This window comes from Rhinoraja longicauda, chromosome 31 (assembly GCF_053455715.1).
Source record: "Rhinoraja longicauda isolate Sanriku21f chromosome 31, sRhiLon1.1, whole genome shotgun sequence".
In the NCBI taxonomy this organism is placed as follows: Eukaryota; Metazoa; Chordata; class Chondrichthyes; order Rajiformes; family Arhynchobatidae; genus Rhinoraja; species Rhinoraja longicauda.
The window spans coordinates 21,368,975-21,396,888 of NC_135983.1; the positions used below are offsets into that span (position 1 = coordinate 21,368,975).

The 27,914-nt window shown below is 43.4% G+C and overlaps 3 protein-coding genes across 6 annotated transcripts in view; 1 reads left to right on the forward strand and 2 right to left on the reverse strand.

Annotated features, from left to right (window-relative positions):
* On the reverse strand, nt 1-12,951 carry entr1 (endosome associated trafficking regulator 1). Of its 2 annotated transcripts, none has more exons than XM_078425873.1 (8): nt 12,881-12,951; nt 9,476-9,585; nt 6,247-6,690; nt 5,601-5,674; nt 4,743-4,854; nt 3,483-3,545; nt 3,132-3,271; nt 1-2,069 (listed from the first exon to the last, which is right to left on the reverse strand). In XM_078425873.1, the coding sequence occupies exons 1-8, from the start codon at nt 12,900-12,902 to the stop codon at nt 1,961-1,963; spliced, it is 1,074 nt and encodes a 357-aa protein (XP_078281999.1). In that variant the 5' UTR covers nt 12,903-12,951; the 3' UTR covers nt 1-1,960. The 2 variants fall into 2 exon arrangements, with proteins under 2 accessions (XP_078281999.1, XP_078282000.1); XM_078425874.1 differs by lacking the exon at nt 12,881-12,951 and adding an exon at nt 12,761-12,843.
* pmpca (peptidase, mitochondrial processing subunit alpha) overlaps nt 12,935-27,914 on the forward strand; it is a 20,295-nt gene continuing 5,315 nt past the window's right edge. Inside the window, exons 1-15 of one of the 2 annotated variants that reach the window (XM_078425871.1) lie at nt 12,935-13,058; nt 13,151-13,350; nt 15,106-15,185; nt 15,789-15,871; nt 16,278-16,372; nt 17,361-17,461; nt 18,224-18,407; nt 19,377-19,456; nt 20,999-21,091; nt 21,578-21,696; nt 22,994-23,084; nt 23,221-23,283; nt 23,929-24,073; nt 24,921-25,086; nt 27,006-27,058. In XM_078425871.1, the coding sequence (XP_078281997.1) occupies nt 13,012-13,058; nt 13,151-13,350; nt 15,106-15,185; nt 15,789-15,871; nt 16,278-16,372; nt 17,361-17,461; nt 18,224-18,407; nt 19,377-19,456; nt 20,999-21,091; nt 21,578-21,696; nt 22,994-23,084; nt 23,221-23,283; nt 23,929-24,073; nt 24,921-25,086; nt 27,006-27,033 (1,575 nt within the window). In that variant the 5' untranslated portion in view covers nt 12,935-13,011 and the 3' untranslated portion in view covers nt 27,034-27,058. Of the gene's footprint in view, nt 13,059-13,150; nt 13,351-15,105; nt 15,186-15,788; nt 15,872-16,277; nt 16,373-17,360; nt 17,462-18,223; nt 18,408-19,376; nt 19,457-20,998; nt 21,092-21,577; nt 21,697-22,993; nt 23,085-23,220; nt 23,284-23,928; nt 24,074-24,920; nt 26,969-27,005; nt 27,059-27,914 lie in introns of those variants that run through there. The other variant, XM_078425872.1, reaches the window with a different exon arrangement.
* inpp5e (inositol polyphosphate-5-phosphatase E) overlaps nt 26,876-27,914 on the reverse strand; it is a 16,406-nt gene continuing 15,367 nt past the window's right edge. The window contains exon 12 of one of the 2 annotated variants that reach the window (XM_078425869.1): nt 26,876-27,810. In XM_078425869.1, the coding sequence (XP_078281995.1) occupies nt 27,681-27,810 (130 nt within the window). In that variant the 3' untranslated portion in view covers nt 26,876-27,680. The remainder of the gene's footprint in view (nt 27,811-27,914) is intronic. The other variant, XM_078425870.1, reaches the window with a different exon arrangement.

Consider the following 27,914-nt stretch of genomic DNA (forward strand, 5'->3'; position numbering starts at 1 on the left):
TTTCATGAATCTAGAGGACAAAGTGAAATCAAGAACATAAAGAACAGTTTAAGAATAAGGGGTAGGCCGTTTAGAACGGAGATGAGGAAAAACTTTTTCAGTCAGAGTTGTAAATCTGTGGAATTCTCTGCCTCAGAAGGCAGTGGAGGCCAATTCTCTGAATGCATTCAAGAGAGAGCTAGATAGAGCTCTTAAGGATAGCGGAGTGAGGGGGTATGGGGAGAAGGCAGGAACGGGGTACTGATTGAGAATGATCAGCCATGATCACATTGAATGGTGGTGCTGGCTCGAAGGGCCGAATGGCCTACTCGTGCACCTATTGTCTATAATGAATTAAAATTATACAATTATAAAATTCAAGGACTCGAATTAACTTGACTCCATGAATTGTTAATTTATTCCTGTTATGTACATGAATCATAAGTTACTTCCATCTCTCCAACGTATTGTGCAAATTCTTAAATAGACATTTCAATATTAAATATATAATTTCATCAAAACCAGTTCAGTGAGGAACACAATTCAAAATCCTTTTTTTCCTAATGTAATACAAGGCAAATGACTGGTGTGAAAGTGAATCGATATTGTTCATAGTTCTTTCTCAGCAGCCGCCATCCCGTCCCCTACATATCTGCCATCATTATCCCACAACAAAGTAAATAACCCTTTAACGAGCAATCTAAATGGGGCATTTAGCAATTATTGAGGGGCATTAATAAGGAAAGGAAAATGATTTACTTTAATAGGAAGCCCAGAGCCAAGAGCATAATCCTAAAATTAGAACGGGATCATTCAGTTTTGATATCCGGAAGTCTGGAATTCTTCCCTATCCCAGTAAAGCTCGACAAAGACTGGCCATTGGAGGTTGCAAAACAGAGATTTCTTGTGAAGTTATTACAGGCAACCAAGGCAGCTAAGTTAATTTAAGGCAATGATCTAAATGACTGGGATAAAAGGCTTGAAGATTGATAGTCATAGAATCACAAAGCACAGAAGCAGGACCTTCAGACAAATTTGTCCATGCCGACCAAGATATCTACCCTGGCTAGCCCCATTTGCCTGCATTTGGCCCATATCCCTCTAAACCTCTTCTATCTATGTACCTGTCCAAATGCATTTTAAACATTGTATTTTAAACATTGTAATTGGATCTGTCCCAACAAATACCTCTGGCAGCTTATTCCATATACCTACCACCCTCTTGTGTATAAAATTTGCCACTCAGGTCCTTTTTAAATCTTTCCCCTCTACCTTAAATCTATCCTTTCTAGTTATAGATTTCTATTCTCTATGAAAAAGACTGTGACCACCCATCTTTTCCATGCTGCTCATGATTTCAAATACCTTTCGTGTCACCCCACAGCCTGCTGCACTCCAGTGAAAAAAGCCCAGCCTCTCCATTTAACTCAAGCCCTCCAATCCCTATAACATCGCAAGATCATCAACATTTACAGTGCACTATGTGAAGTGATGTCATGTGCAAGGCAGGGGGGGAAATAATACACGATAGAAAGTTAAATGGAGAGCATGAGGCACATTAGTGGACAGTGCCTGCTTCTCTCATTTTAAATTATTACATACAAAGCATTAAAAAAAAACCAGCAACAGAGGGCAGCTTTTTTGGCAAAGAGAGGAAGATGGCCAGAGTCCATAATTTACTCACTAATATTATTGATGGATATAAATCCCTTCATAATTGATAGCATAATTCTTTCCAATTTCATACAAACAAGATGACTTTGGGATACTGAAGGTAGAATATAAATTTGGGATCCCACCAAATGAAAGAGGGCATTTAGGATCATTTCAAATGTAAATTGGCCAGTCTAGAGTGGTGCAAGTGGCAGGTTCAGTCTGTGCCGGAGCAGTGGGGAGTCACATTAATCAATTTCTCAGTGTTGTGTTGAATAATCTGGTGGATAACGTTCAGACTGGGTGGAGCTAGAAGAAGTTGACTGCATCAGCTAGGATCTTCCACTCTGCAGTGAGATGGTAGCTCAGTAATTCTGTCAATGGACTTCAGTAGCTCAGATGCCAGCCGTAATGTTTCTGCTCCAGACAGGAGCTGCCTAAAAGGGGAATAAAAAAGGAGATATGAAGGCAGTGTGCAAGCTTGGCAAGTTTTTCATTGCTACGAATTTTGATCTTCTGTGAGTTACATAGATATAAATCTTCAGAGGAAAAACATCTCTATTACATCAATTCTACTGGGATTTGAACCCAGACAAGCTGAGAAACATTCCATCTCTATAATAAACACCAAAAATGCTAGAAGTACTCAGCAAATTGGACTGCACCTGTGGGATGAGACATAAGGTTGACATTTCAGGTCAAAGGCCCTTTGTCAGGTCTAATTCTGAATCCCTGTTATATAGGGTTAATGTGGACACTCCAACTCATTCAACAATCACATGTAGGGATAAGTCAGAGGGTAGGGTTGCTCCTGGCTGAGTAACTGGGAATACTGTGGTCTGTGCTGTTCAAAGCCACGCTGCTTGCCCTTGAACTCACAGAGCTAATGGGGACCTCTACTCCAATGGCAAAATGATGGTTTAATCTCCAAAATGTTCTCCTGGTCTGAACAGTGCAAGATGGAGAAGCATAATTAGTAACTCGAGGAGGCACTATAATGAAGAATGAATGAGGGAGATTAGTCTGAGAGATATTGGGTAGATGTGGGCCCGCTGCGGACCTTTCACCGTCCGACGCGGCCTGGAACGTGGCAACTTCAACAGCCTGACCGCGGGAGAAGATGGCAGGACATTCTGGCCTTCCATCACAGTGAGGAGGTGACTGGAGGAGACTCACTGTGATGGATGTTTCTTTTTTTGTTTGTTTTGTGTTAGTTTGTGATTGTGTGTGAAATTGCTTATTTTTATTGCTCTTATTGTTGGACTGTGGGTGACGAAATCTCGTCCAAAAGACTTGTTTTTTTTTTGGATGACAATAAAGGTATTCTGATTCTGAGATTTGGGGAAAGATTGTAGGATACAAAATAAACAAAAGTGCTTTCCCTTCCTAACTACATATCCCATTCACTCCAATTATTTCCCTCTCTTCCAGTGTCTCCAATATTTCTTTTATAAAGCATTCAACTTGTATTCCTGAAGAGTAAGTTGTCAGGTGCATACTTCACTGATGTCTCTGCTTCATGTGCAGTCTTCACAAGGTAATCTGAGGCAAGTCGAGCACTGTTTTTTGCTGAACTCAGAGCAGCAGAATCTTGAGATCGAAGTATTTCATTCTCAGACTTGGACTGTTGCAGTTCTGCCTGTCAGCACAAAACAAATACACAATGAGATCCACACACAGTGAAGAGTGAAGGAGAGGGAGAAAAAGAGAGAAGAGAGATGAGAGAGAGGAAAAGAAACGAAGGAGAGAAAAAAAATGAAATAAAGGGGAGAAAGAGAAACAGGAGAGGCAAAGGATAGAGAAAGAGGGGAGTGAGAGAATTAGTTAACAAAATAAAATTCACACCATACCTGGAGAGTTACAAGTTCCTGTCTCAGTTTAGTCACAGTGTTCTCTGCTTTCACGGCCCGTTTCTGAAAAGTATTAATAAATACAAAGACAATTACAAATCCAGTTATTTCAGTGCTGGTTGTTTATCTCATGCAATCTAGTTAGTCAAAAGATACTGATAATGCTTCAACCAATTTGAATTTGAGCCAGAAAATGTAATTTCCATCTGTTGAGCCTCATTAACCACCTCAACAGAACTGGAACCTGAGACAAGATAGGCACAAAATGCTGGAGTAACTCAGCAGGATAGGCAGCATCTCTGGAGAGAAGGAATGGGTGACGTTTCAGGTCGAGACCCTTCTTCAGACTGAGATTCAGGGAAGAGGGAGATACAGAGATAAGGAAGTGTAAGGTGTGAGAACGAGACCTCAAAGGGGATGGAGAACAAGGATAATGTAGAATAGATCATTGTTAGCTAGGAGAAGGTAACAACAAAGCAAACAGAGATAAAATGTAATCAGGGTCAGTCAGACTGTTTGGAGAACTGGGAAGGGGGAGGGATGGAGAGGGAGGGATGGAGAGAGAGGGAAAGCAACGGTTACTTGAAGTTAGAGAAGTCAATATTCATACCGCTGGGGTGTCAGCTGCCAAGTGAAATATGTGGTGCTGTTCCTCCAATTTGCGCTGGCCTTCACCCTGACAATGGAGGAGGCCCAGAACAGAAAGGTCTGTGTGGGAATGGGAGGGGAGTTAAAGTGTTTTGCAATTTTCCATTCCCACTATTGATCTTTCTGTCCCTCCTCCATTGTCAGAGTGAGGCCCAGCGCAAATTGGAGGAACAGTACCTCGTATTTCACTTGGGCAGATGTCTCGTTCTCACACCTTACACTTCCTTATCTCTGCATCTTCCCCTCCCCTAACTCTGTCTGAAGAAGGGTCTCGACCTGAAATGTCACCCATTCCTTTTCTCCAGAGATTCTGCCTGTCCCGCTGAGTTACTCCAGCATTTTGTGTCTATCTTAGGTTTAACCCAGCATCTGCAGTTCCTTCATACATATGACCCGACACAATTGTGCTCTGTATTCCAGCACATTGCCCAGGCCAACACACTCAACCCCAGTATTGCGATAACTTCACCTTACACTTTTTTAAAGACCAAAGATGCGGGTGAGGCCACAAAAGTGAAGGGGAACTGAACTGGGGTGCAGCTTTGATGAACTCCCACAGAGATGGAGGTCCAAGGAGAGGGTACTGCCCTCTCCCACAGGTCCTATCCTCACCGTCATCAGTTGTAGATTCTCTTCAACTTGCTGAACCATCGCTTCCAATGCTCGTGCCTCCTTCTCCTCTTTAATTTTCCTTCTCTCCAGATCTTCTTCCAATCTCCTGGTCCTGGAAAAATGGCGAGTGGACACCGCATTATAGCACATCATTACAGCACATCAATGTTGCTGTTTGAGGTCCTCCAGAGTAGCAACACAAAATGCCCCTTTACTACCATATGCCATTCCTCACTATCTTGATGATGTGCATGTTCTTCGACACCAATTCCTGTAGTACCACCCCTTTCCCTAAACACAATAGCAATTTTAGACAATAGACAATAGGTGCAGGAGTAGGCCATTTGCCCCTTCGAGCCAGCACCACCATTCAATGTGATCATGGCTGATCATTCTCAATCACAATTTACACAAGAGTGATTATACTATGTCGTGATTTTCTGCAGTACCACTACAAGTAGCACGTCATAAAGTTTTACCCTTGTGGTCTACAACGAACAAATGATAGGTCAGTGTCCAAGCCCTTCCAGCCAACCTCCAGCAGTTTAATGAAGGGAAGAGGAATACAAGTGTGTAGTTCAATTTAAGCTAAATATGCACAATTTGATCCCAGTATCTTTTTATTGTTGGGGAGACAATAGTCCAAGCTGGCTGAATAGCCAGCCATCTGTCGCTGTCAGTAAACAATGACTACTTGAACTAGGTGTATTAAGTTCATTCAAGAGCTGAAAGGTAGCTCTCAAATAATCATGTAGCCAAAAAAATGCAAAAAGCAGATCATTGTTGCACTGCATTTTCTATTCATGCTGCATTCACTTTTGAACTCTTTTCAAAATTATTATACTCAGCTCTTCATACCTCCTTACATGGTCCTTTGCCAGTTGCTTTGCTTCTTTAGTCTGTCTTCGTAATAGGGCATTTTCTTCTTGCAGCTGGAAGAGGAACAAGGGTTATTCCAAATATCTCCAGCTCTTGGTGCCCCTGGTGATGCCTTTTGCTACCCGAGACTCAATCTTTCCTTTGGTCTCATGGAAGGCACTCCATCTTCCACCAAACCCATCCAAAAGTCTGCTGTCTGTATTCTCATTCACAAATACTTCTCTTCATGCACCTTGTTTGCTGCGATATAGTACCTCCTTGTACAAGAACAGGTTAGATTTAAAATTCTCATCCTCATGTTTAAATCCCTTAACACATTTGCCTTTCACCATCTCTAAAGCCTTTAATCGATCAATGTTTGCATTGCTCCAACTATTTATTCATACGTCACATCCTACTGAACACTAAAATTCCCTCTGAAAATATCTCTATCCTTTTTACAGATCAATCGAGTAAATCCCATTGCTTTGCTTTCTTCTCATGTCTACATTTTTTTTCAAATATTTATCCAATTTTTTCCTTACCTCTCCATCGCTCTCAAATCTTACTTAAAATTGGTTCTTTCATGAGACCCAAGTTGTAGGGAGGGGTGGGAAAACCAGCATTTTCAAAGATATGAACTTACTTTCTCATTGCTTAGCAACTGACTTTGATAGAGAACCTCCCCGACCAAGTCAAAATGATCTTTTGGAGAGTCAGCGTCATCGCAAGGAGGTTGGAGCTGTGAGGTTGCATCCCATTTGTTATGATCCTCCTCTACTTCCTCCTCCTCTTCATCATCCACTTGCCATTCAGACGGTGCATATTGGATGCTGTCGTGCTGCAGCAGCTCAGTGGGGCTCAGAGTTGGTGGGTTGTGGGAGTTACCATGGAGCAAGTCAGAAAAACCAAGCTCATGAGCAGCCTCAATAACGGCAGGCTGGTACGTTTCACTCCAGTCATCATCCGCATCATCCAAAGAAGGACTGTTGGGCATCGGATCAGGGAAGTAGCTCTCTGGAAAATTCAACCTCAAGTTCAATTCTTTGGGTGCAGCCAGACCCTTCTCAAAGGTAATTCCTGTGGAGCCCTGCAATGGAAGGTTTGAGTGAGGACAGGCAGGGGACAGTTGTGTGGAGGGAAGCGGTGGAGAAAACAAATTTAGGCTTATTATTGTCACTTGTGAAAAGCTTTGTTTTGCATGCTATCCAATTAGATCAAGTAATGCTGTACACAAGTGCAAACATTGCAAACTCAAGTATCTAAGGTAGAGCATTGTAGCACAACAGTTCCACAGACAAAATCCAATGACTGCAATGGGTTAGATGAATCAGACTGCACCCTAGCTTATGGAAGGACCATTTGGAAACCCGATAATAGAGTTCCCGAGTTTGGCGATGCGCACTTTCCAGCTTCTGTAGCTTTGTCCGGGAGCATGGAGAAGGAGGAATGGCAGGGGAGGAACCAGTCTTTGATTACATTGGCTGCTTTTCCAAGGCAGCCTAAAGTGTAGGTGGAGTCAATGGTGGGGGACTGGTCTCCTGAACTGGAGGTGGACCAATAACCTGACGGAGACATTTGCTAGAGCTACTTAAGACGGTTTAAAATAGTCTTGCAAGCGGGGTCGTACCCAAAGGGCGAGCGAGGGAGATGTCAAGGCTAAGGCAATTGCAGAAGTTAAAGCGAGCAGGTCCAGCAAAGGGGACAGCAGGAGTATAACAGGGAACAAGGCAAGTGCGTTGGTTTAAATTGCATTTATTTCAATGCAAGAGGCCTGACAGACAAGGCAGATGAATATAAGACATGGATAGGAATATTGGACCAGGATATTATAGCTATTATAGAAATGTGGATGTCAAGAGTCAAAAGTGTTTTCTTGTAATATGTCCCAAAACAGAACATTGACATTCTTACTTGCAGCAGCACAACAGATGTGTAAACATGATACTCAGTAGACACCATTATAAACAACACAAAGCTCAATACATAAAAACAAAATCGTACAAAATCAAAAACCAAGCCCCAAATCCCTAGTGCAATCGAGGCAGGTCAGAGTTCAACCTTTGGTTGGAGTTCGTAGTGTTCGCAGTTTGAGTTAGTTGGAACGTAGTTTGTGAACAGGAGTGGCAGTTCAATGTTCTGGGGCTCAAATGCTGCAGATAGAGCTGGAGGTAAAGAGTTGTAGTATTTTTCATTAGGGAGAACATCACAGTGGTACTTAGAGAACATATTCCTGGTATCATTTGGCAAGGCTATATGGGTGAAATTTAGAAATAAGAAGAGGGTGATTATTTTGAAGGCATTGTACTCCAGGCCCTGCAATAGTCAGAGGGAGTTAGAGGGGAAAATATGCATGGAGAACACAGATACACGCAAGAACGATAAGGTTATAATAGTAAAGGATTTAAACTTTCCTAATATTGACTGGGACAGTCAAAGATATCGAAGGAGAGGAGAGTCAAAAACTAGAGGACATAGGTTTAAGGTGAGAGGGGAGAGATGTAGAAGGGATCAATGGTACAACTTTTCATATCAAGGTAGTTTGTACATGGAATGAGCGGCTGGAGGAAGTGGATGGGGTGGGCACAATTATGATATTTTAAAGACACAGACATGGATGGATAAGAAAGATTAGGTGGAATATGGGCCGGACGTAGACAAATGGGACTTTTTGACTCTTGACATCCACATTTCTATAATAGCTATAATATCCTGGTCCAAGTTGCATAAGCAACTTGGTCGGCATGGATGTGTTGGACTGCAGCTGTTTCCGTGCTGTATAGCTCTAGGACTTTATAATGAGGGGAATTTCTGGGGAATATAATAATGGCCACTTATATGGTATCCTTAGAATAACACAAGGAGTATTATCAAAGAAAAATTCGCACCAAGCTACATTCCCAAGACATTGTATCTATTGTTTAAAAAAATTGAGAACAATTGGTTTTCTAGAACAATGGCTGTCTAGTTTAACAAGACAGCCATTGCAAGATGAAAATAATTTTAATGACCAAAGGACAACTAATTCGAATCAAGGACTATAGATCCACATCCAAAGAAATTGTTGATCTGACATGTTATGCATACATCATCTCTTTGAAATACTGACAGGGTCAGAAAAACTGGATATGGGGAGGATATTTCCCTTTGACTAGGATCAAGGCTGAGCATTCTCAGTCTTGGGCAATAGGGAGTGAAATAAGGATGTTTCTTCACTTAGGTGAAACTGTGGAAATCTCTTCCACTGAGACTGCAAAGGCCAAGCCACTGCCTGTTTTAAAGAAGTAGATATATTTCTAGACAGTTGGGGAAGAGAGCGGGATAATGGCTTGAAATAGATAATCAACTATCATGTTAATTGGCATAGCAGGCTTATAGGGCCTTATGGTGTATTTTCTCCAATTCCATTAAAATCCAATCTCTCTACCCCTTCCTCCTTTAATTAGCTGGTAAAACACTTTTATCTGTCCTAATATACCTTTATATGGATCATTATCAGATTCTGTATTATAAATACATTTGTGAAGCATATTAGAACATAACACGAGAGAACATAAGAACACAAGATCATATAGTTGATCTACATCAACTCCGTATCCCCCAATTTCCTTGGCATTCAAACATCTGTGAATCGAGTCTTGAATTGTAGTCTACAACTGATAATCCTCGTCTCTTGGGTGAGAACATTGCAAAGAGTCACACCAATTTGAGTGAAGACGTTTCTCTTCATCTCATTCCTGAATGACTGACATCACCTATTTGTGAACTCTGGCTCTAAGAATTTCAGACGGGGTGCATAGCCTCTCATTATCCTTTTTCCACAATGCTTATACTAATAAATGTCATTGCTATGAGAATATAGGCCCATACAGCACCTTCATCGGCTTTCTCATCTCTTCCCTTTTTGTTGTTGATTGACTTTTAATCTTGACAAATTCCTTAAAGGAAAAAGGGTTTGTTTCTTCATCATTCGTTTCCTTTTCACCTGGAAGTGGTAGAAAATTAAATGATACAGTTGGATAAATGTATGGCAACATTTTGCTGTATGAGCTGGTCTTGATTAGGGCAGTTCCAAATTGATAAATTTGGTTTTCATGACTCAAGGTTAGGGAGGAGGAAAATATATAACAGCCAGTGTTCTTGCACTGGTGGTTTGGCGGCACGGTAGCGCAGCGGTAGAGTTGCTGCTTTACAGCGAATGCAGCGCCGGAGACTTAGGTTCGATCCTGACTACGGGTGCTGCACTGTAAGGAGTTTGTACGTTCTCCCCGTGACCTGCGTGGGTTTTCTCCGAGATCTTCGGTTTCCTCCCACACTCCAAGGACGTACAGGTATGTAGGTTAATTGGCTGGGTAAATGTAAAAAAATTGTCCCTAGTGGGTGTAGTGTTAATGTACGGGGATCGCTGGGCGGCACGGACTTGGAGGGCCGAAAAGGCCTGTTTCCGGCTGTATATATATGATATGATGATATACTAGGAAACACCTGGTGGAGATTGAAAGGTTTATTAGTGTGGAATAGGTGAAAGGGTCCTCTGATGTCCCATCATCTGCCCAACCTATGCTCCGTTACCCTACCAAACAATGCATGGGCTGTCCGATCATTCCACCAATCCTCCCACCCCAGGCCAAATTCTCTCCCTCCCCAAACACCCATCTCCCATCCTGCACAATCCTTTTTGAAAGAGAGTTAGTTTTAGTTCTTAGGGCTAAAGAAATCAAGGGATATGGGGAAAAAGCAGGGACGGGGTACTGATTTTAGATGATCAGCCATGATCATATTGAATGTCGATGCTGGCTCAAAGGGCTGAATGGCCTACTCCTGCACCTATTTTTCTATGTTTTTATGACACAAAGTGCTGGACTAACTCAGCAGGTCAGACAGCATCTCTGGAGAACAAGGACAGTTAACTTTTCACTGAAATAGATGGGTTGCCTTGTGAGAAGAATTCGGACAGGCTAAGGGTGTTTTCACTAGAATTCAGAAAAGTGGAGACTTGATTGAAGTGTACACAATTCTGAAGGGCTTTGACAGGATATTTATAACTGGAGTCACTGTTTAAAACCAAGGGGTCAATATTTCAAGACGAAGACAAGGCAATCCTATTTTTGCTATTCCTATTTTTGAAATCTCTTCCCCAAAGGTAGATAGATGGAATGCCTGATCAGCTGACCACACTTTGTGTCTTTTGGATTTTGTAACTGTTGCACAACAATGCTGAGAATTACATTCTGTACTCTGGTATCCATACCTTCACTCGACCTGCAAATACAAGGAACTGCAGGTGTTGGTTTACAGAAAAAGACACAAAGTGCTAGAGTAACTAAGCTGGTCAGGCAGCATCTCTGAAGAACATGCATAGGTAACATGTCAGGTCGTGTCCAACCCGAAATGTCACCTAACCATGTTCTCCAGAGATGCTGCTCTGTCCTTCACTCAACCTATTATACTTGAGTTTGGCCTGATTTTATGTATAGCATTATCTGAATTGACAGGATAGCATGTAAAACAATACTTTTCACTGTACCTCGGTACACATGACAATAAAGATTCTAGATAAGTAAGGGGCGGGTGGAAAGGATTAGGACAGGTAGTCAGGGATGCAGAGACAGGTTTGCAATCAGAGCGGTCTCTATTTTTGCTTGTGTTTGCCGGCCATCCCTGCAAAAGACTGAAGCTGCCAGAGACACAGACAACAGTTCAATGCCCCCAATTCCACCACAACTCAAACAGGAGGGGGGATCAACACAGGTTGTGTGAGTGGGCGGATACATGGCAGATGCAGTTTAATGTAGATAAGTGTGAGGTTATTCACTTTGGAAGTAAGAATAGAAAGGCAGATTATTATCTGAATGGTGTCAAGTTAGGAAGAGGGGATGTTCAACGAGATCTGGGTGTCCTAGTGCATCAGTCACTGAAAGGAAGGATGCAGGTACAGCAGGCAGTGAAGAAAGCCAATGGAATGTTGGCCTTCATAACAAGAGGAGTTGAGTATAGGAGCAAAAAGGTCCATCTACAGTTGTACCGGGCCCTGGTGAGACCGCACCTGGAGTACTGTGTGCCGTTTTGGTCTCCAAATTTGAGGAAGGATATTCTTGCTATTGAGGGCGTGCAGCGTAGGTTCACTAGGTTGATTCCCGGAATGGCGGGACTGTCGTATGTTGAAAGGCTGGAGCAATTAGGCTTGTATACACTGGAATTTAGAAGGATGAGGGGGGATCTTATTGAAACATATAAGATAATTAGGCGATTGGACACATTAGAGGCAGGAAACATGTTCCCAATGTTGGGGGAGTCCAGAACAAGGGCCCACAGTTTAAGAATAAGGGGTAGGCCATTTAGAACGGAGATGAGGAAGAACTTTTTCAGTCAGAGAGTGGTGAAGGTGTGGAATTCTCTGCCTCAGAAGGCAGTGGAGGCCAGTTCGTTGGATGCTTTCAAGAGAGAGCTGGATAGAGCTCTTAAGGATAGCGGAGTGAGGGGGTATGGGGAGAAGGCAGGAACGGGGTACTGATTGAGAGTGATCAACCATGATCGCATTGAATGGCGGTGCTGGCTCGAAGGGCTGAATGTCCTACTCCTGCACCTATTGTCTATTGTCTAAAATGCTGGAGTAACTCAGCGGGTCAGGTTGCATCTCTGGAGAGAAAGAATGAGTGACATTTCGGGTCGAGACACTTGTTCAGACTGAGAGGGGGGGGGGGGGGGAGACTAGAGATATGGATGGACAAGGTATGAAAACAACAGATCAAAGCAGACAATGCTCAAGGTGATGTACAATCTCTCCATCGCTCCCCACCATAGTTCTCCGACTAGTTTCACTGTCCTTCTGATTAATTTTACTGATTAGGTGCCTTGTCACCTCCTCAGTTAAAAAAAAAACATTCTACATTTCCTTGATACCGTCTGCTTTGATCTGTCGTTTTCACACCTTACCCTTCCATATCTCTAGTTTCCCTCTCCCCCGACTCAGTCTGAAGAAGGGTCTCGTCCCGAAACGTCGCCCATTCCTTCTCTCCAGAGGAGATGCTGCGTGTCCCGCTGAGTTGCTCCAGCATTTTGTGTCATTGAGAGGGGGGAAATCTCACTCGCAAATGGGACCAGACCCTGAACCCCCTTCTACATTGTTAGCTGAGGGGAAAGATGGCTGGGAGGCTCACAATCAGTAAAACCCCGCCGTCTCGCATCTTCTCCCACTTTGTCATTGGGTGCATGGAGAGGTCCCGCGGTCGCAGCGCCCACTCCCACTGCTACTGCCACTGCCACTGCCGCCGCCTCACCTTGCTCTCCCCGGGAGCTCATCGGCCCGGGCCCGGTCGCCAGGCGGTTGTCAAGGGGTGCCTGACCCCGGAACCTGTTCCCCTCGGGGAGGGGGGGGGGTCAAGCGGCCGGAAATCCACAGGCGGTCAAGATGGCGGCGCGCATAACGAGGCTGAGGCCGTGGGCCCAACTCCGCAGGTAAAAGGCGGCAGCCTTTTCGCTCTCGCGTCTGTCTAAGCGCCGTTTGGCGGCTGGGCGAAGGCGCTAACCCTCCGTTCTCTCCGCTCCAGGTGCGGCCTCGCCGGCAGCAGGCGCTACAGCAGCGCCGGTTACCCCGGGGTGCCGCTCTCCACGCCGCTGCCCCACCTGCCCAGGCCCTCCTACGCCACCGTGGACGGGCACGACAAACACGAGACCCGCATCACGGTGCTGGAGAACGGCTTGCGGGTCGCCTCGCAGGACAAGTTCGGCCAATTCTGCACCGTTGGTGGTGAGTGGGAAAGGCTCACGAGTTGTGTCAAATCTGGCCGCTACTTATTCTCCAACTCACTCACACACACACAAATCAGTGTATCTGATCGTTATCGCAAATATGGGATCTTGTTATCGACATATTACCCGCCTGATTCTTAATTAGCTACAGTGAGGAGTTTTAAACAAAAGTATTTCATTCGCTCTGGGATGCCCACAATAAGAACATAAGAGCAAAGCTAACTCAGCAGCCTGGTCGTGCAATAGATCAAGTGACCTAGTTCTTCTGGTCCACATTACAGTCACATCATCCGATTTATTTTTGGATGTACAACTTTGTCCTGGCCTTTGATATTGAAAATCTGTGCATAATGCACTTTGCATTTAATAAACTTCTAAAATGTGCAGTCTTTGAGTTGACACATTTCTCCTTGATCCTTATCTGCCCGTTGAGTTTAGTTTATTGTCACAGTATTTATTTTATTAGTTATTGTCCATTATTATTCCCTATTATCAAGGGGGTGTTAGATAGAGCTCTAGGAGCTAGCGGAATCAAGGGATATGGGGAGAAGGCAGGCACGGGTTACTGATTGTGGATGATCAGCCATGATCACAATGAAGGGCCAAATGGCCTCCTCCAGCACCTATTTTCTAAGTTTTGATGTATCAAGGTTTTAGCCTCTCCAGCAGCAGCAAATGGTTCCTGGCATTTTATCCTGTCAGTCTATAACATTCATGCACATCACTTTGAGGATACCTTTCATTCTACTAAGAGACAGTGAGTAAAGGCTCAATTATAATCATGTATTGTCTTTCCGCTGACTGGATTACACCCAACAAAAGCTTTTCACTGTAAGTTGGTGCACGTGACAATAAACTGAACAATACTGAATATTGTTGAATGTAGACACAAGGAGCTGCAGATGCTGGTAGGCAAAAAGACACATAGTGCTGGAGTAAGTCAGTGGGTCAGCAGCATCTTTGGAGGATATGAACATCCTGTTGCTCAGGACCTGCCAAATAATTCAACCTCACTTTATCTTCCACCGATCCATGCCTTCAGTCTTTATCCATGCTCTCCTGAGATGCTGCCTGACCCGCTGAGTTAATCCAGTATTTTTTCTTTTTAATTCTGATATTGCTGAATCTCATTTAACAGCACAACCCTCTCATCCCAGACCTTGGGTATGCAAGCAAAGAAATTCACTGTGACGATGACAATAAAGTATTCAATTCAATTCCGAATCAATCACAGTACATTGATTTCAAAGCCGTATATATTCATCTTTAACTTTTTTTAAACACTGCTCACAAAAATAGAAAATGCTTGCAATTCTTAGCAGGTCAGACAAGATCTGTGGAAAAACAGATGATAAAGGGTCATGAACAGATTCTCTCTTCACAGTTACTGCCGGACCTGCTGAGTATACAGCATTTCTGATTTTACATTCAGATTTAGATATGGCTCCATTGCCAGTCAATGGTTGTTTCAACCCAGTCTATTTTTGCACTTGCTTTTGTGTTTTTATTCCATCTCCAATGTTTTATTCACCCTCTCCTGTTGTACCCACTTTGATGACAGAACCTCGTTCTGTATTAATCCCTTTTGGGAATTCCTTCACAAAATTCTTCTATTTTACTTCTGTCGGCCCCCAATTCTTGTGCTAGGGTTCAGCATCTCTTCTTTGTCCCGTGTCCTCGGGTGTTATATGTACAAAATAAAGGTTAGATGCTGGCTGAGAATGCTGCTTATTCATGGAGTTGTGCCTTTCAGTTTTAGTGAACGCTGGATCAAGGCATGAGGCCACATTTCCCAGTGGAATTTCGCACTTTTTGGAAAAGTTGGCATTTTCAGTAAGTATCAATATATTTCCACATTTTATCTCAAATCTTAATATTTGGTTCTAAGCACATAAAAAACCCAATATATATATATAAATATCTTCTCTTTGGAAGTGCAGACTAAAGCTGTCATCACTTCTTCACCCGGATAAAGATAATTACCAAAAGACCCAGAGGCGAGATGAGAATTTTTTTTTCCTCACAAGTTGTGATCTGGTTTGCACTGCCTGAAGTGATGGTAAAAGTAGATTTAATAGCAAATTTCAAATCACTGGAGTTGCGAGAAAGCTGTCTCACTTACCCCTTGCTAGTTGGTTGTACAATGATAGACTAGACTTGAATCGGGACATTCCTTGGTAATTTAGCTTCAACTGACAACTAAGGCTATCTAACCAGTACTTATTTTGCTTTCATTACAATACATCTTCATATCTTGTCTCATTGATCAAAGCTCACTCATTGCCTGTGCTACCGAAAGTTTATTTCCTTGATTAATAGCTTTATTAAAAACCTTAGAAATGATGCAGGAGATTGTACATTGATCATCTTGTCTTGTGTGTCTGAGGTGAAATGGGGCTTTTTAAGCTTGTAACTGGCTGTGTGTTTTGTCTTCAGTCTACGGCACAGTTTGGCTCCAAAGATGAAATTCTCCTCACTCTGGAAAAGCACGGTGGGATCTGCGACTGCCAAAGTTCCAGGTGAAGTACAATGCAGGCGGTTGTGACCCCACTGATTGTGTGCGCGAGTCCTGGACACGACTGCAACAAGTAACTAGACACTGGTGCAGAGCATTGAACTCTCCAGACTGCATTGGTCCCAACTGATGGGTTTAAGATGCGTTTCCATTTGATTTCAGAGTAGTGTTGAGGCATTGCAGTTGGTCTCAATGCCTTTTAAACGAGAGGAGGGATCAGTCAGGGGCAATAGTTAGAGCAGAAGATCCGTGTTAGAAGTGATTAATCTTTTATAGTCCATGTTTACATGTGAATTTAGTTGGGTTAATGCTCACCAGACAATAATTGGATCATCTGAGATCAGAAAGAAACTGATTCCAAAGCGTCCATTCAGGCCCAGAATAAGCATTTGTGTACACTTCTGTTTCAGGGACACCACAATGTTTGCTGTGTCTGCGGAGGTGAAGGGCCTGGAAACAGTAATCAATCTGCTGGCTGATGTGGTGCTGCAGCCCAGACTCACAGGTAACGTAAGGTGGGGAAGATATGTGTGGGGGTTGCTACTTTAATCTTCTGATCAGCTTTATGAAAGCACTTTTGAATTCCTTTTTAAAAAAAAGTTAACTTGCAAGTCTGCAACCTTATACGATGGAAGAAAAATACAAAGTGCTGGAGTAACTCAGTAACTCTGGAGGAGATGGATAGGTGACATTTTGGGTTGGAACCCTTCTTCAGACTGCAGTCTGAAGGGTCCCGACCCGAAACGTCGCCCATCCATATCCTTCAGCGGAGGTGCTGTCCGACATACTCCAGCACTTGTGTGTACCTTTGTAAACCAGTGTCTGTAGTTCCTTGTGACTCCACTTGCAAGAATGGTCAGTAGCTATGGTGTGAAATCCTGCAACTGTTTTCTGCTTTACAATGCAGTCAACTCATTGAAGTGATTCACTGGAATCTTCTCTAATACGTCTGCTCTCCTGCTGGGACTGGATGGTGTCTGGTGAGATTGTGCTGGGGCTACTGGTTTTCCTCCAGCCTGATGCACAGAGGTTGCCATCTCCTCAGGTCTTTCCCACTGATCTGGATACAGCGGCAAACAAATGTTTGGAAATATTGCACTCTGCGCTGTTTGACTAATCATGGATTATCCATTTGCCTAATGAGTCATTCACTTTGGTGCAAGAAGACTTAATAACATGTAAAACAACCAGGCAGTGTTGTTACCGACTCAGCTTTCAGAGATACTGGAGGTTTCATCAAGTATCTCCCAGCTCCTGAAGTCTTGCCATCGTTCACACCCAGAAAACCAGCACCTCTGATAATGCAGCTACCTTTGTGAGGTACTACACTGTCTGCCCAAAGTAAAAGGCCCCAGTCTCCAAATGAACTTGATCTTCAACATCTGGCCCTGAAGCGAGAGGGCGAGTGATTTAGGTTGTTTCTCTGCATTTGGTGCCTACATTCCCTGGGAATGCCAGTGTTGATATGGTTGTGAATCTTTTCTTTGCCCCAGATGAGGAACTGGAGATGACCCGAATGGCTATCCGCTTTGAGCTGGAGGACTTGCAAATGAGACCAGACCCTGAACCCCTTCTAACTGAAATGATTCATGCGGTAATGTAACTAGTCAAATATATCCTGGGGGATGAGACCCTCAGGTTGGTTACACGTGATCAGGGGGAGATCATTCAGTCATCAACATGAATTGGAGGAGGTTGTTCAGCTCCCGAGACCAGTTATGTGGATATTAGGCCCACTCTACCTCTTAAGCCTGTTCTGCCTCTCAGTTAAATCACAGTTGATTTGTATTTAATACCAATTGCCCTCCTTTATTCCACACCGCTTAATAAATCAAGAAATGTGGATTTCACTGTTAAAAGTTCAATTTATCCTGTAGAATCCTCTTTATTTTTGGAGGGGGTGGTGGGAAGTGGTCTTGTTGCCCTTTATATGAAGAGATTGATTGTGATATCGTCCACATTGCTTTAGTTTTATTGTTACAGTGCATTGTTGCAGATTCACTAATTGGAGGGAATGATTTCTCAGCATTTACCCAACTAGATTCTATTAAGGTTTGAAACACTTGGATTTGTCTGCAATAATATTAGCCCCAGTGTTATTCTGGTAAATCTATGTTGCGCACCATCACCACCCCCTTCCCTTCCCTCTGAGACGAGGAAAGGTGGTGTCCAGAAGTGAATGCATTTAATCCAGTTGAGGTCAAACCTGAGAACTAAAATGAAGAATCATCTTGTATTTTAGTTTCCTTAAGCTGAAAGAGAATTTAAAAAAATCAGCATTAGGAGGTATAAGGGAGTAGAGTGGGATAGCCGGGGATGTAGCAGAGAGTGATGAATGTTTTCTTTGTCTTCCCAGGCAGCGTTCCGGGACAACACTGTGGGGCTGCCCCGGTTCAGTCCCACCGGCAACATAGAGAAGATTGATCAAAAGCTCATTCACTCGTTTTTGCGGAATTACTACACCCCTGATCGACTGGTGCTGGCTGGGGTTGGGGTGGATCATGACCAGCTGGTGGAATGTGCAAGGAAGTATCTTATGGGTACGATGGAGGCCTCGGGGTCAATTTTAACGTCTTCACGTCAGAACACTCGGCAGTGACTAAAAATATTTATCTGAATCAAAAGCCCATTTTGTCACCTTCCCAAGTATCACGCTTCGATTCTAACAGCACATTTCAATACAGCACTTTTTTGATCTCAGAAGGCTCAAAAGTGCTCACGTTTTATTCGTTATGAAGTATTGCTGTGACGCAAACTGAGAAGCCTTCTTTTGTGCAGCCAATTTACTCGCAGCAATGTGACCAGATTATATCGTAATAATGTTGAGGGATATTTTGGCACATTGTGACTACATGCTTTTTAAAGAATCTATCCAGGTGGTACAACTCCTTTGCTTTTTTCCCCCCAGAATTCGGTTCTCTTTTGAAAGTTTCACTTGAACCCACTTCCACCTTTTGAGCAGTCCGTTCCACATCACAACAAGTTACTACCTTCAATTCTCCCCGACTCCCCTCTGCTTCTTTCACCAATCAACGAAAGTCTGTCTCCTCTGGTACTGACTGGAGAGACAGGAGACATTTTAGAATTGACACTTTCAAAATATTACATAATTTTGATAATTGCTAGGACTTTTTTAAAGTTTTTGTTCTGAAGAGAAGAACCCTAGATTTGTTTGTGTTCTACCCACAATTTTCTTTTACTGTAGTTTGAACATCTATATGATGGGGTAGATGTTATGTTCATTTGCATCTCTTTGAAAAGACATCCCCTCCAACAATGCAGGTGTTTTAGTTTCTGACTGGGAGGAAGTTTCAGACTAGATTTTGTCCACAAGTTACTGGAGTGAGACTCAAACACATGACCTTGTCGTAAGGGAGGCTGAGCGAGGTTGCAACCTGTATCATGATTAGTTCAAGCATAAACAGTGGAGGTGGGGAGAGAATTCTGGATCTTTGTGGGCTCTTGAGCCTGTTACACTCACAAACCTTTCTCTCTTCTATGCTGCACAGGAGTAACCCCAGTCTGGGGGTTGGGAAAGCCCACGGCTGTGGACCAGTCTGTGTCCCAGTACACTGGGGGAATGTTAAAGGTGAGGCACCTCTCTTCATGCTATGGGGTCCACATGAAACATTTTGTCAGAAGATCTAGTGGGAGACCACCACTTTGTGACAGCAGCTGAACTATGTCAAGCCACTAGATGGAGATAGACGTAGATACAGAGGTCTGCAGATGTTGGTTGACACAAAAGGACACAAAGTGTTGTAGTAACTCAGCGGGTCAAGTAGTACCTCTGGATAACATAGAAAAATAAGTGCAGGCGTAGGTCAATCGGCCCTTTGAACCAGTACCGCCATTCAATATGATTGTGGCTGATCATCTAAAATTAGTACCCCGTTCCTGCCTTTTCCCTCATATCTCTTGATTCCTTTAACCCTAAGAGCTAAATCTAACTCTCTCTTGAAAACATCCAGTGAATTGGCTTCCACTGCCTTCTGTGACAGAGAATTCCACAGATTCACAACTCTCTGGGTGAGAATATTTTTCCTAAATGGCCTACCCCTTATTCTTAAAATGCGGCCCCTGTTTCTGGACTCCCCCAACATTGGGAACATTTTTCCTGCATCTAGCCTCTCCAATACTTTAAGAATTTTATATGCTTTTATAAGATCATCTCTCATCCTTGTAAATTCCAGTGAATACAAGCCTAGTTGACCCATTCTTTCATGAATAACATGGATAGGTGACGTTTTGGGTTGGTAGCCTTCTTCAGATTGAAAGAGGGAACTCGGGCTTGTGGGGTTCTGAGGTTGGTCTCCCACTTTTCCTTCTTTTGGTTACTCTGTGCAGTTCTACCCTTGTCTTAACCTCACAGCTGATCTTGGTGACTGCAATAATTGGCCTTGGCATCTCTGGAGCAGCAGGGCACGTAGGTGGGTAATTATCAGTCAGTTTGCCAGAGTTTTACAGCACAGAAACATGCCCTTGGCCCAAGGTGTCCATGCCGATCAAGATGCCTCACCCAAGCTGGTCCCGTGCATCAGGCCCATAGAGCTCTAAATCTTTCCCATCCACGTACTTTTCAAGTGTCATTTAAATGTTATTGTACCTGCATCAACTGCTTCATCTGGCAGCTTGTTCCATTTACTCACCACCGTCTGTGAAGAAAGGTTGCCCCTTAGGTTCCTATTAAATCTTTCCTCTCTTATCTTAAATCTCTCGCATCAAAATTAAACTCCGTTTGTCATTCCTCGGCCCACTTGCCCAGCTGATCAAGATCCTGCTATAATTATTGATAACCATCTTCGTTGTCTACAACCTGACCCATTCTAGTGTCATCTGCAAACTTGCTAATTTGCACAAACTTACCCCGTGCATTCTCATTCAAAGGTTGATATCGATGACAAACAGCAATCGGCCCAGCACCGACCCCCGAGGCTCACCACTCATTATCATTCAGCTATCAGAAAAGAGAGTCAAGAAGAGGGGTAGTGGTTAGGAAACATAGCAACCCTGCTGCACTGGTCTGAAGAATCATGTTATCAGTGCTGGTCTGGGCTGGCATCCAATTGCTTTGTGGGACAACAGAGGTGGGAGAATGAGACGAACACTAATGGTGTCTCTGTTTCTTCAGGTGGAAAAGGACATGACTGATGTCAGCCTGGGTCCCACTCCAATCCCTGAACTCACTCACATCATGATTGGGTTAGAAAGTTGTTCCTTCCTGGTGAGTATAAAGTAATTTTATTAGTAAAAAAAAACTTAACTGCTTTAAATTCATCATTTGTGAGATCTAATGGTTAAGATAGTTCTTTCCCCATAACTCTGAATATTGATTCTCTTCCAATGTTAATCTGCATTTTGAAATTTATCCTAAAATTGTTGGAGTTGGCTTGTAATACATACTAACTCTTAACACCATTTGTTCTATTGCTTTTGTATAATTTATTTAAATTCTGTGAGAAACTGACCCATTTTCCTCCTCCATTATCAAACAGCATGGGTTTGAACACCTTTAATGCTCTGTTCAGGATGGTTATGATCCAGATTCCAAAAGTGAGTGACTGGAGTTAATCTTTCCTAGCACATTCCACCCATCATAGACCGACGTGGGGGTATATACACAGCAGTTCATTGCTGGAGGGAGGATAGAAAGAGGAGACATGTGCTTTGTGATCAGAGTGTTCAAGAAACATGATTTGCTTGGTTACAGGAGGAGGATTTCATTCCCTTTGCCGTGCTGAATATGATGATGGGTGGCGGGGGCTCGTTTTCAGCCGGGGGACCTGGGAAGGGCATGTTCACCAGACTCTACCTCAATGTCTTAAACAGGTTAGTCCTGGAGCCCCTTTCAGTGCTCTGACCCATCCTAGCTGTCGAAGGTGTGCTGGATTTGGTTCAGCACTTGATGTCAGAGATTTGGGATGGCACGGTGGAATAGCAGTAGAGCTACTGCCTTACAGCGCCATAGACCCGAGTTCGATCCTGACTACGGGTGCTTGTCTGTACGGAGTTTGTACGTTCTCCCCGTGACCTGCGTGGGTTTTCTCCGAAATCTTTGCTTTCCTCCCACACTCCAAAGATGTACAGGTTTGTAGGTTAATTGGATGGTATAACATAAAAATTGTCCCTGGTGTAGGGTAGTGTTAATGTGCGTGGATCACTGGTCGATGTGGACTCGGTGAGCCGAAGCCAGGGCCTGTTCCACGCTGTATCTCTAAAACTAAAACGTGTGCAGGGCAGGGGATTGCTCCCTGGAAGTTTGCCTTCGGTAGGGAGTTCAGTTCATAGGTACATGCATCACCTACCTGTGCATTCTGCTACCCTTCCGCACCAGGTGTGGACATGGGGCTCCAACATTGGTAGAAAATAGTGTGTAACAGAAGGAATTTGACCAGTACAGGTGTCAGAGGTATGGGGAGAAGGCAGTAGGATGGGGTTAGGAGGGGTAGATCAGCCATGATTGAATAGCAGAGTAGACTAGATGGGCCGAATGGCCTAATTCTACTCCTATTCCGTATGACCTAATGAATGCTGACAGGGTGTTGGTAATGTCAGTCTTCCTGGAATCCTCATCTACAGCTAAAGAAATCATAAATTTGTCCATAAAAATAAATAAATCATAATACCACTTTGGGTTGCTTTATTCCGTGGATTAACTTGCGTTAGTCTTGCTCATGTCTGAGTGCCCTAAAGCAACTTTATGAAATGTGGGCACTGTTGAACGTGAGAAACAGCATGTTCCTATGATCAGCACTGAGCTAATAACCAGATAATCCAATTTAAAGAGGTTGCCTGAGTGTTAAATATTGCCCAGTACACAAAAGAGAATTCCCCTATTTTCCTGTATCTTTAATGTCCTTTCAAGAAGGTAAACAACATTGTGATTCAACATTATGTGAAGGCCACCTCTCCTGCTGGTGCTTTGCTTCATCAGCTTTGTTCAATGGGTGTTAGTCTGGAATGGAGGACCTGACCTCTTGGGAGGGACACAAATCAACAGCCTTCTGACCTGGAGGTAAATATGCTATCTATCAGCTGACTTTAGGAATTAAATAATAAGTCAGAGTCTATAGTTCCCAATTAGACTAGTCGTTGCCTTTGAATGATAACCACATCTTTCCCGCAGACACCACTGGATGTACAACGCCACTGCCTATCACCACAGCTATGAGGATACTGGGCTCTTCTGTATCCATGCCAGTGCAGATCCTAGACAGGTACCAAGGCATCATTGGATGCTTTTGATAGCATACTTAACCGGTTGCTTCATTCATTACGATTGTACAAGCCTTTTCTTTTAATGAGTTGTCTCCAGTTTGATTTATGCACTCGTGTTTGTTTCTTGTGTTGCAGGTCAGGGAGATGGTGGAAATTATAACTCGAGAATTTATCCTGATGGCTGGCTCGGTGGGAGAGGTGAGAGCGTGTATTGGATGTAACATTCTGTGAAACATCTGCAGGACTCACTTGCACAGGGACATTGAGGAGCACAAAACCTGAGGAGGTCAGTAGAAAGTCAGAGAGGGGTGCACAGAAGTGGATAGGTAGAGGAAAACCCACATGGACAGCCCAGCAGAACATTCGTGCCTGGACCGTCACAACCTTTGTTCAGCCGGTGGTATAGTTAGCTTTATATAAATTCAAGCTACACATGAGAGAGCAAGACACTTCTAGTGCTAATTCAAAGGGAATTAGATGTTGGATGTACTTGCTTTTAAATAAGATGTTAAATCAAGACACTTTGCACTAGGGTTGGGTACAAAACTGTGCTATTTCTGGCTTGAACTTAGTGTTCAATGCAAGTTCTGTAACGGTCCTCTGCTGTGGTTGCCTTGGGAGTATTTATGAGACCGAGGTGCAGCTGCATTCTCGATCTACTTTAAACTATTTTCCCCATGAAATTTGAAGGAACAAAGGAGTTTAACTATCTCACGTGTGACTGGGTAATCCCAGCGGTTTGAAGGATAGGTGCATAAATGTGGATTGTGGGCTGAAGGGCCGGAACCTCTGCTGTACGTTTCGATGACCCTTGCGATGTGTTCTTGCTCTATTTGTCGTCAGATGGAGCTGGAAAGAGCCAAGACCCAGTTGCAGTCGATGCTGATGATGAACCTGGAGTCTCGGCCAGTTATTTTTGAGGATGTAGGAAGACAGGTGTTGGCAACAGGAACCCGCAAGCTCCCCCTCGAGCTCTGCAGCCTAATTGGTAAGTAAATGCTGAACAAAAATCAACAAGCAAGAGATTCTTCAAAATGGTGCTAGGTTTGCATGCATGATGTACTTTATTGTATCTCTCTCCTTCTGCCCAACTCTCCTACCCACCCACATCCGGCACTTCAATAATGGAGAATATAGAGAGGGGAAAGGCATTCATCCTTTTGCAACTCTGTTGCCTGATTAGTTTAATCTTTCCAAAATGTGCTTTTATTTCTAATCTAATTCCCATTTAAAGTTACTCCAGTAAATCTCCCACCATCCAGCACCCTTAGTGGAATGGATTTACTGAGCAACTGAATGTCACATTATTAGTACCCAAACACACTTTCATTTCACTTTTAATGTTACCCAGTCGGTTTCCAGTGAACCCAGTGAGCATTGAGAGTGTGGGAAATACACAGCTACCTGGCACCCTGGGTAAAATATAATTTTACTAACTCTTTTACTGAAAGAAAGCAGTTTCTTCTTTTTCACAATTAAATCTCTGTAATGTTTCTTTGGAGCACAGTCTCAACCTCTTATCTCTCTACTTAAGAAGTTCCTCAGTTTATTGTACCAGTGAATCTTGATATTTATCTATGTCTTTGACTTCATTGTTTGGTCGAGACAGTCCAAGTAAACATCTGAATCACTGGTTAGCAACTTCATTATTAATCAGGGATTGGATTTTAATAATGACTATTTAGAAATTTATATGACTAAATCTCCCTGCTCCCTGTAAATTCCACCTGCATTCCTTTGCCACCTACCTTGCACGCCTAGAAAAAACACATCCAGCACGGAGCTTACAATGGGGGAGGTCTACACAGATCTAACAAAACCATTTGCACACGCAGGGGAAGTGACTGCAGACGATATCAAAAGAGTCACAGCCAAGATGCTGCGCAGTAAGCCAGCTGTGACAGCACTGGGCGACCTCCGTGATCTGCCAACGTACGAACACATCCAACAAGCACTGACCAGCAAAGACGGCCGCCTGCCCCGCATTTACAGACTGTTTCGGTGAGCAGCTCCCAATTTCTGACTGAACAGAGAAGCTATTCGTATACTCCAGGTTTCTGGTAGTAGTTTATCTGCGAGCTGCTTCTGTTGAGTGAGGAGGGACTGTTTGTAAATAGAGGGGAAATGGGCTTTGTTATGTGATCTGATTGATTTTATATTAAGGGAGCTGAAAATCTGTTTTAAAATAACAGCTGTGATTACTTTGTTCTGTGATGCTGCTATAGTTTGTCTGCTCCTGGACTGTGGTCATTCTATCACTGCACAATGGATGTCACGTCCTGCAATATCAGACTTTGACCTTCTGCTGCAAGGCACATTTGGCTTGATCTTTATTCCCTTCCTGGACATCTGCTCCAAGTGGGGGAAGAGTACATAGAAAGCTGGAAAACCACTTGCCCCTGCCTCCCTTTGCATGCTCTGCCCTTTCTCCCACATACTCCATAATCCTCACCCCACCTCTGGCCACTTGCTACATACTAGTCAGTCTGAAGAAGGGTCTCGACCCGAAACGTCACCCATTCCTTCTCTCCTGAGATGCTGCCTGACCTGCTGAGTTACTCCAGCATTTTGTGAAATAAATGCTACATAATAGTGCTTCTTTCCCGTATCAGCCTCCTCCCACCTCTGCTTGATCTATTCCTTTTGGTACCAGAGGCCAGACAATGGGATCTGGGGCTTTGTGCACCTGGGATTAGCCCATGTTGCTGGTTGGAGAACTTGTTCCTCACATGGGCAAGGTCTAGGCAACTGATGTAAACATGAATCAATGATAGGTGCTGTGACATAACCATTTTGTTTTTGATGTGGTAAGATCAAAGGTTGTTCAATCCTCCTGGAACCAGCAACCGAGTTGAGTATTCTCAAACACGTTCAGTCAGTAAGACAAAAATAGGTCATTGTAGTTCAACTACAAGTTTAGGTGTTACAGAAATCAAGTGGGTTTGTGAGAGGATTGAGATTGCTATTCAGTGGTTCTCTGGTGCTATCCGAGGGGAGGATTCAAGCTCATCTCCTTCAGTGGTGGAGGTCAGGCTGCGTTGAATGGCCTCCATTTGTGTGTCTACTCCACTCTGTCCCGGCTGGTGTCTTGCTGCTCAGTGACCATTGAGCACAGTCTAGGCCTGAGGATGCTTCACACGGTTATTCATGTTTACAAACGCGCCCAGTGAAGCTCATTCTTGTCCCGTGTAAGCGTGTAGAGTCCCAGTTCTCATCTACTATTAACTCAAGAATTCGGCTACACACTAATGAGGTTTGAATTAGATAATAGACAATAGGTGCAGGAGTAGGCCATTCGGCCCTTTGAGCCAGCATCACCATTCAATGTGATAATGGCTGATCATTCTCAATCAGTACCCCGTTCCTGCCTTCTCCCCATACCCCCTGACTCCGCTATCCTTAAGAGCTCTATCAAGCTCTCTTGAATGCATTCAGAGAATTGGCCTCCACTGCCTTCTGAGGCAGAGAATTCCACAGATTCACAACTCTCTGACTGAAAAAGTTTTTCCTCATCTCTGTTCTAAATGGCCTACCCCTTACTCTTAAAATGTGGCCCCTGGTTCTGGACTCCCCCAACATTGGGAACATGTTTCCTGCATCTAATGTGTCCAACCCCTTAATAATCTTATGTTTCGATAAGATCCCCTCTCATCCTTCTAAATTACAACTCTTGGAACCACTGGTTAATAGAACCATGAGGGACCAAGCAGTATATCCTCCAGTAGAAACCTGTGCTCAGTGACCACTATAACAAGAAGCTGGCAGAGTGATGCTCAGAACACACATGTAATGATATTGTTTAATAATCCTCCTACATAAAAAAAATGGGATAAAATACCAGTTGGTTGTAGTCTGTGTTCACTAATTTCTTTGGTGCCAGCTTTCCAGTAAAATAACCACGATTGTCATTTAAATTCAAGGCATCTCAGCAAGATGACAAAGGAATGAATCCTGGAAGATCTGCATTAGCGGGGTTAGTATTAGGGTTTGTTCTTGCTTCAGTGGGACTTTCGTTGGTGACTGGCTGCATTTGTTATGCATGAACTCAGGATATTGAGATTATATCACCTGCATTATATTCTCTTGCATTTATACGGTTTGTGTTTGAATGGCCACTGAGAATATATCTAAATGACCATTGCACACTTGTCTGCCTGGGTAGCCCAGAGTCGAGCAAGGCTTCAACAGGGAGAAACTTGGAAATAACATTTTAAACAACTTTTCAAGTTCCTACATTTAGTTCATAAAAATCTGGTGCATATCAAACATCGTCAATGTGTTGTAAATACAAAAAGCCATAAAATATAAAACAGATTTATATTTGTTTTATGGATTAATCTATATCATGGATTAATCTATACACCGCTACCACTTATTACTGGGTTGCACGGTTCCCTTGTGCACGCTGTTCTTCATCCTTGGGCATTGTACCTGAAGGCAGGTCTGTGACTATAGCAAGGGCTTCCATCCTGTGCAGTCAGCCCTGTGCTCAGCACCCTCTGCAATGGTGCTGCACTGTTGAGGCATCTCTCTGTTGCATTGCTACAGATTGGGCAGATTAAGGAAGGCTCCTGTTCAAGGTCCTGTGGGTTGTGTCAGGAGACACTGCAGATTGTGCTGTTCTTGTGGTTCAATGAACTACATAGACTCGCCTTCCTGGGGAACCGTCTCTTTATTCCCTCTAGATAGATATCTCTGTCGAACTGACCGGCACACAACGGGATGCTGAAGGAGTAAAGCAGACAAGTTTAATGCACTCTGAAATATTCTGCTGCACACTCCCTAATATCCAATTTAGCTTAATATAGAACCAGTGCAAGTTCCTTATT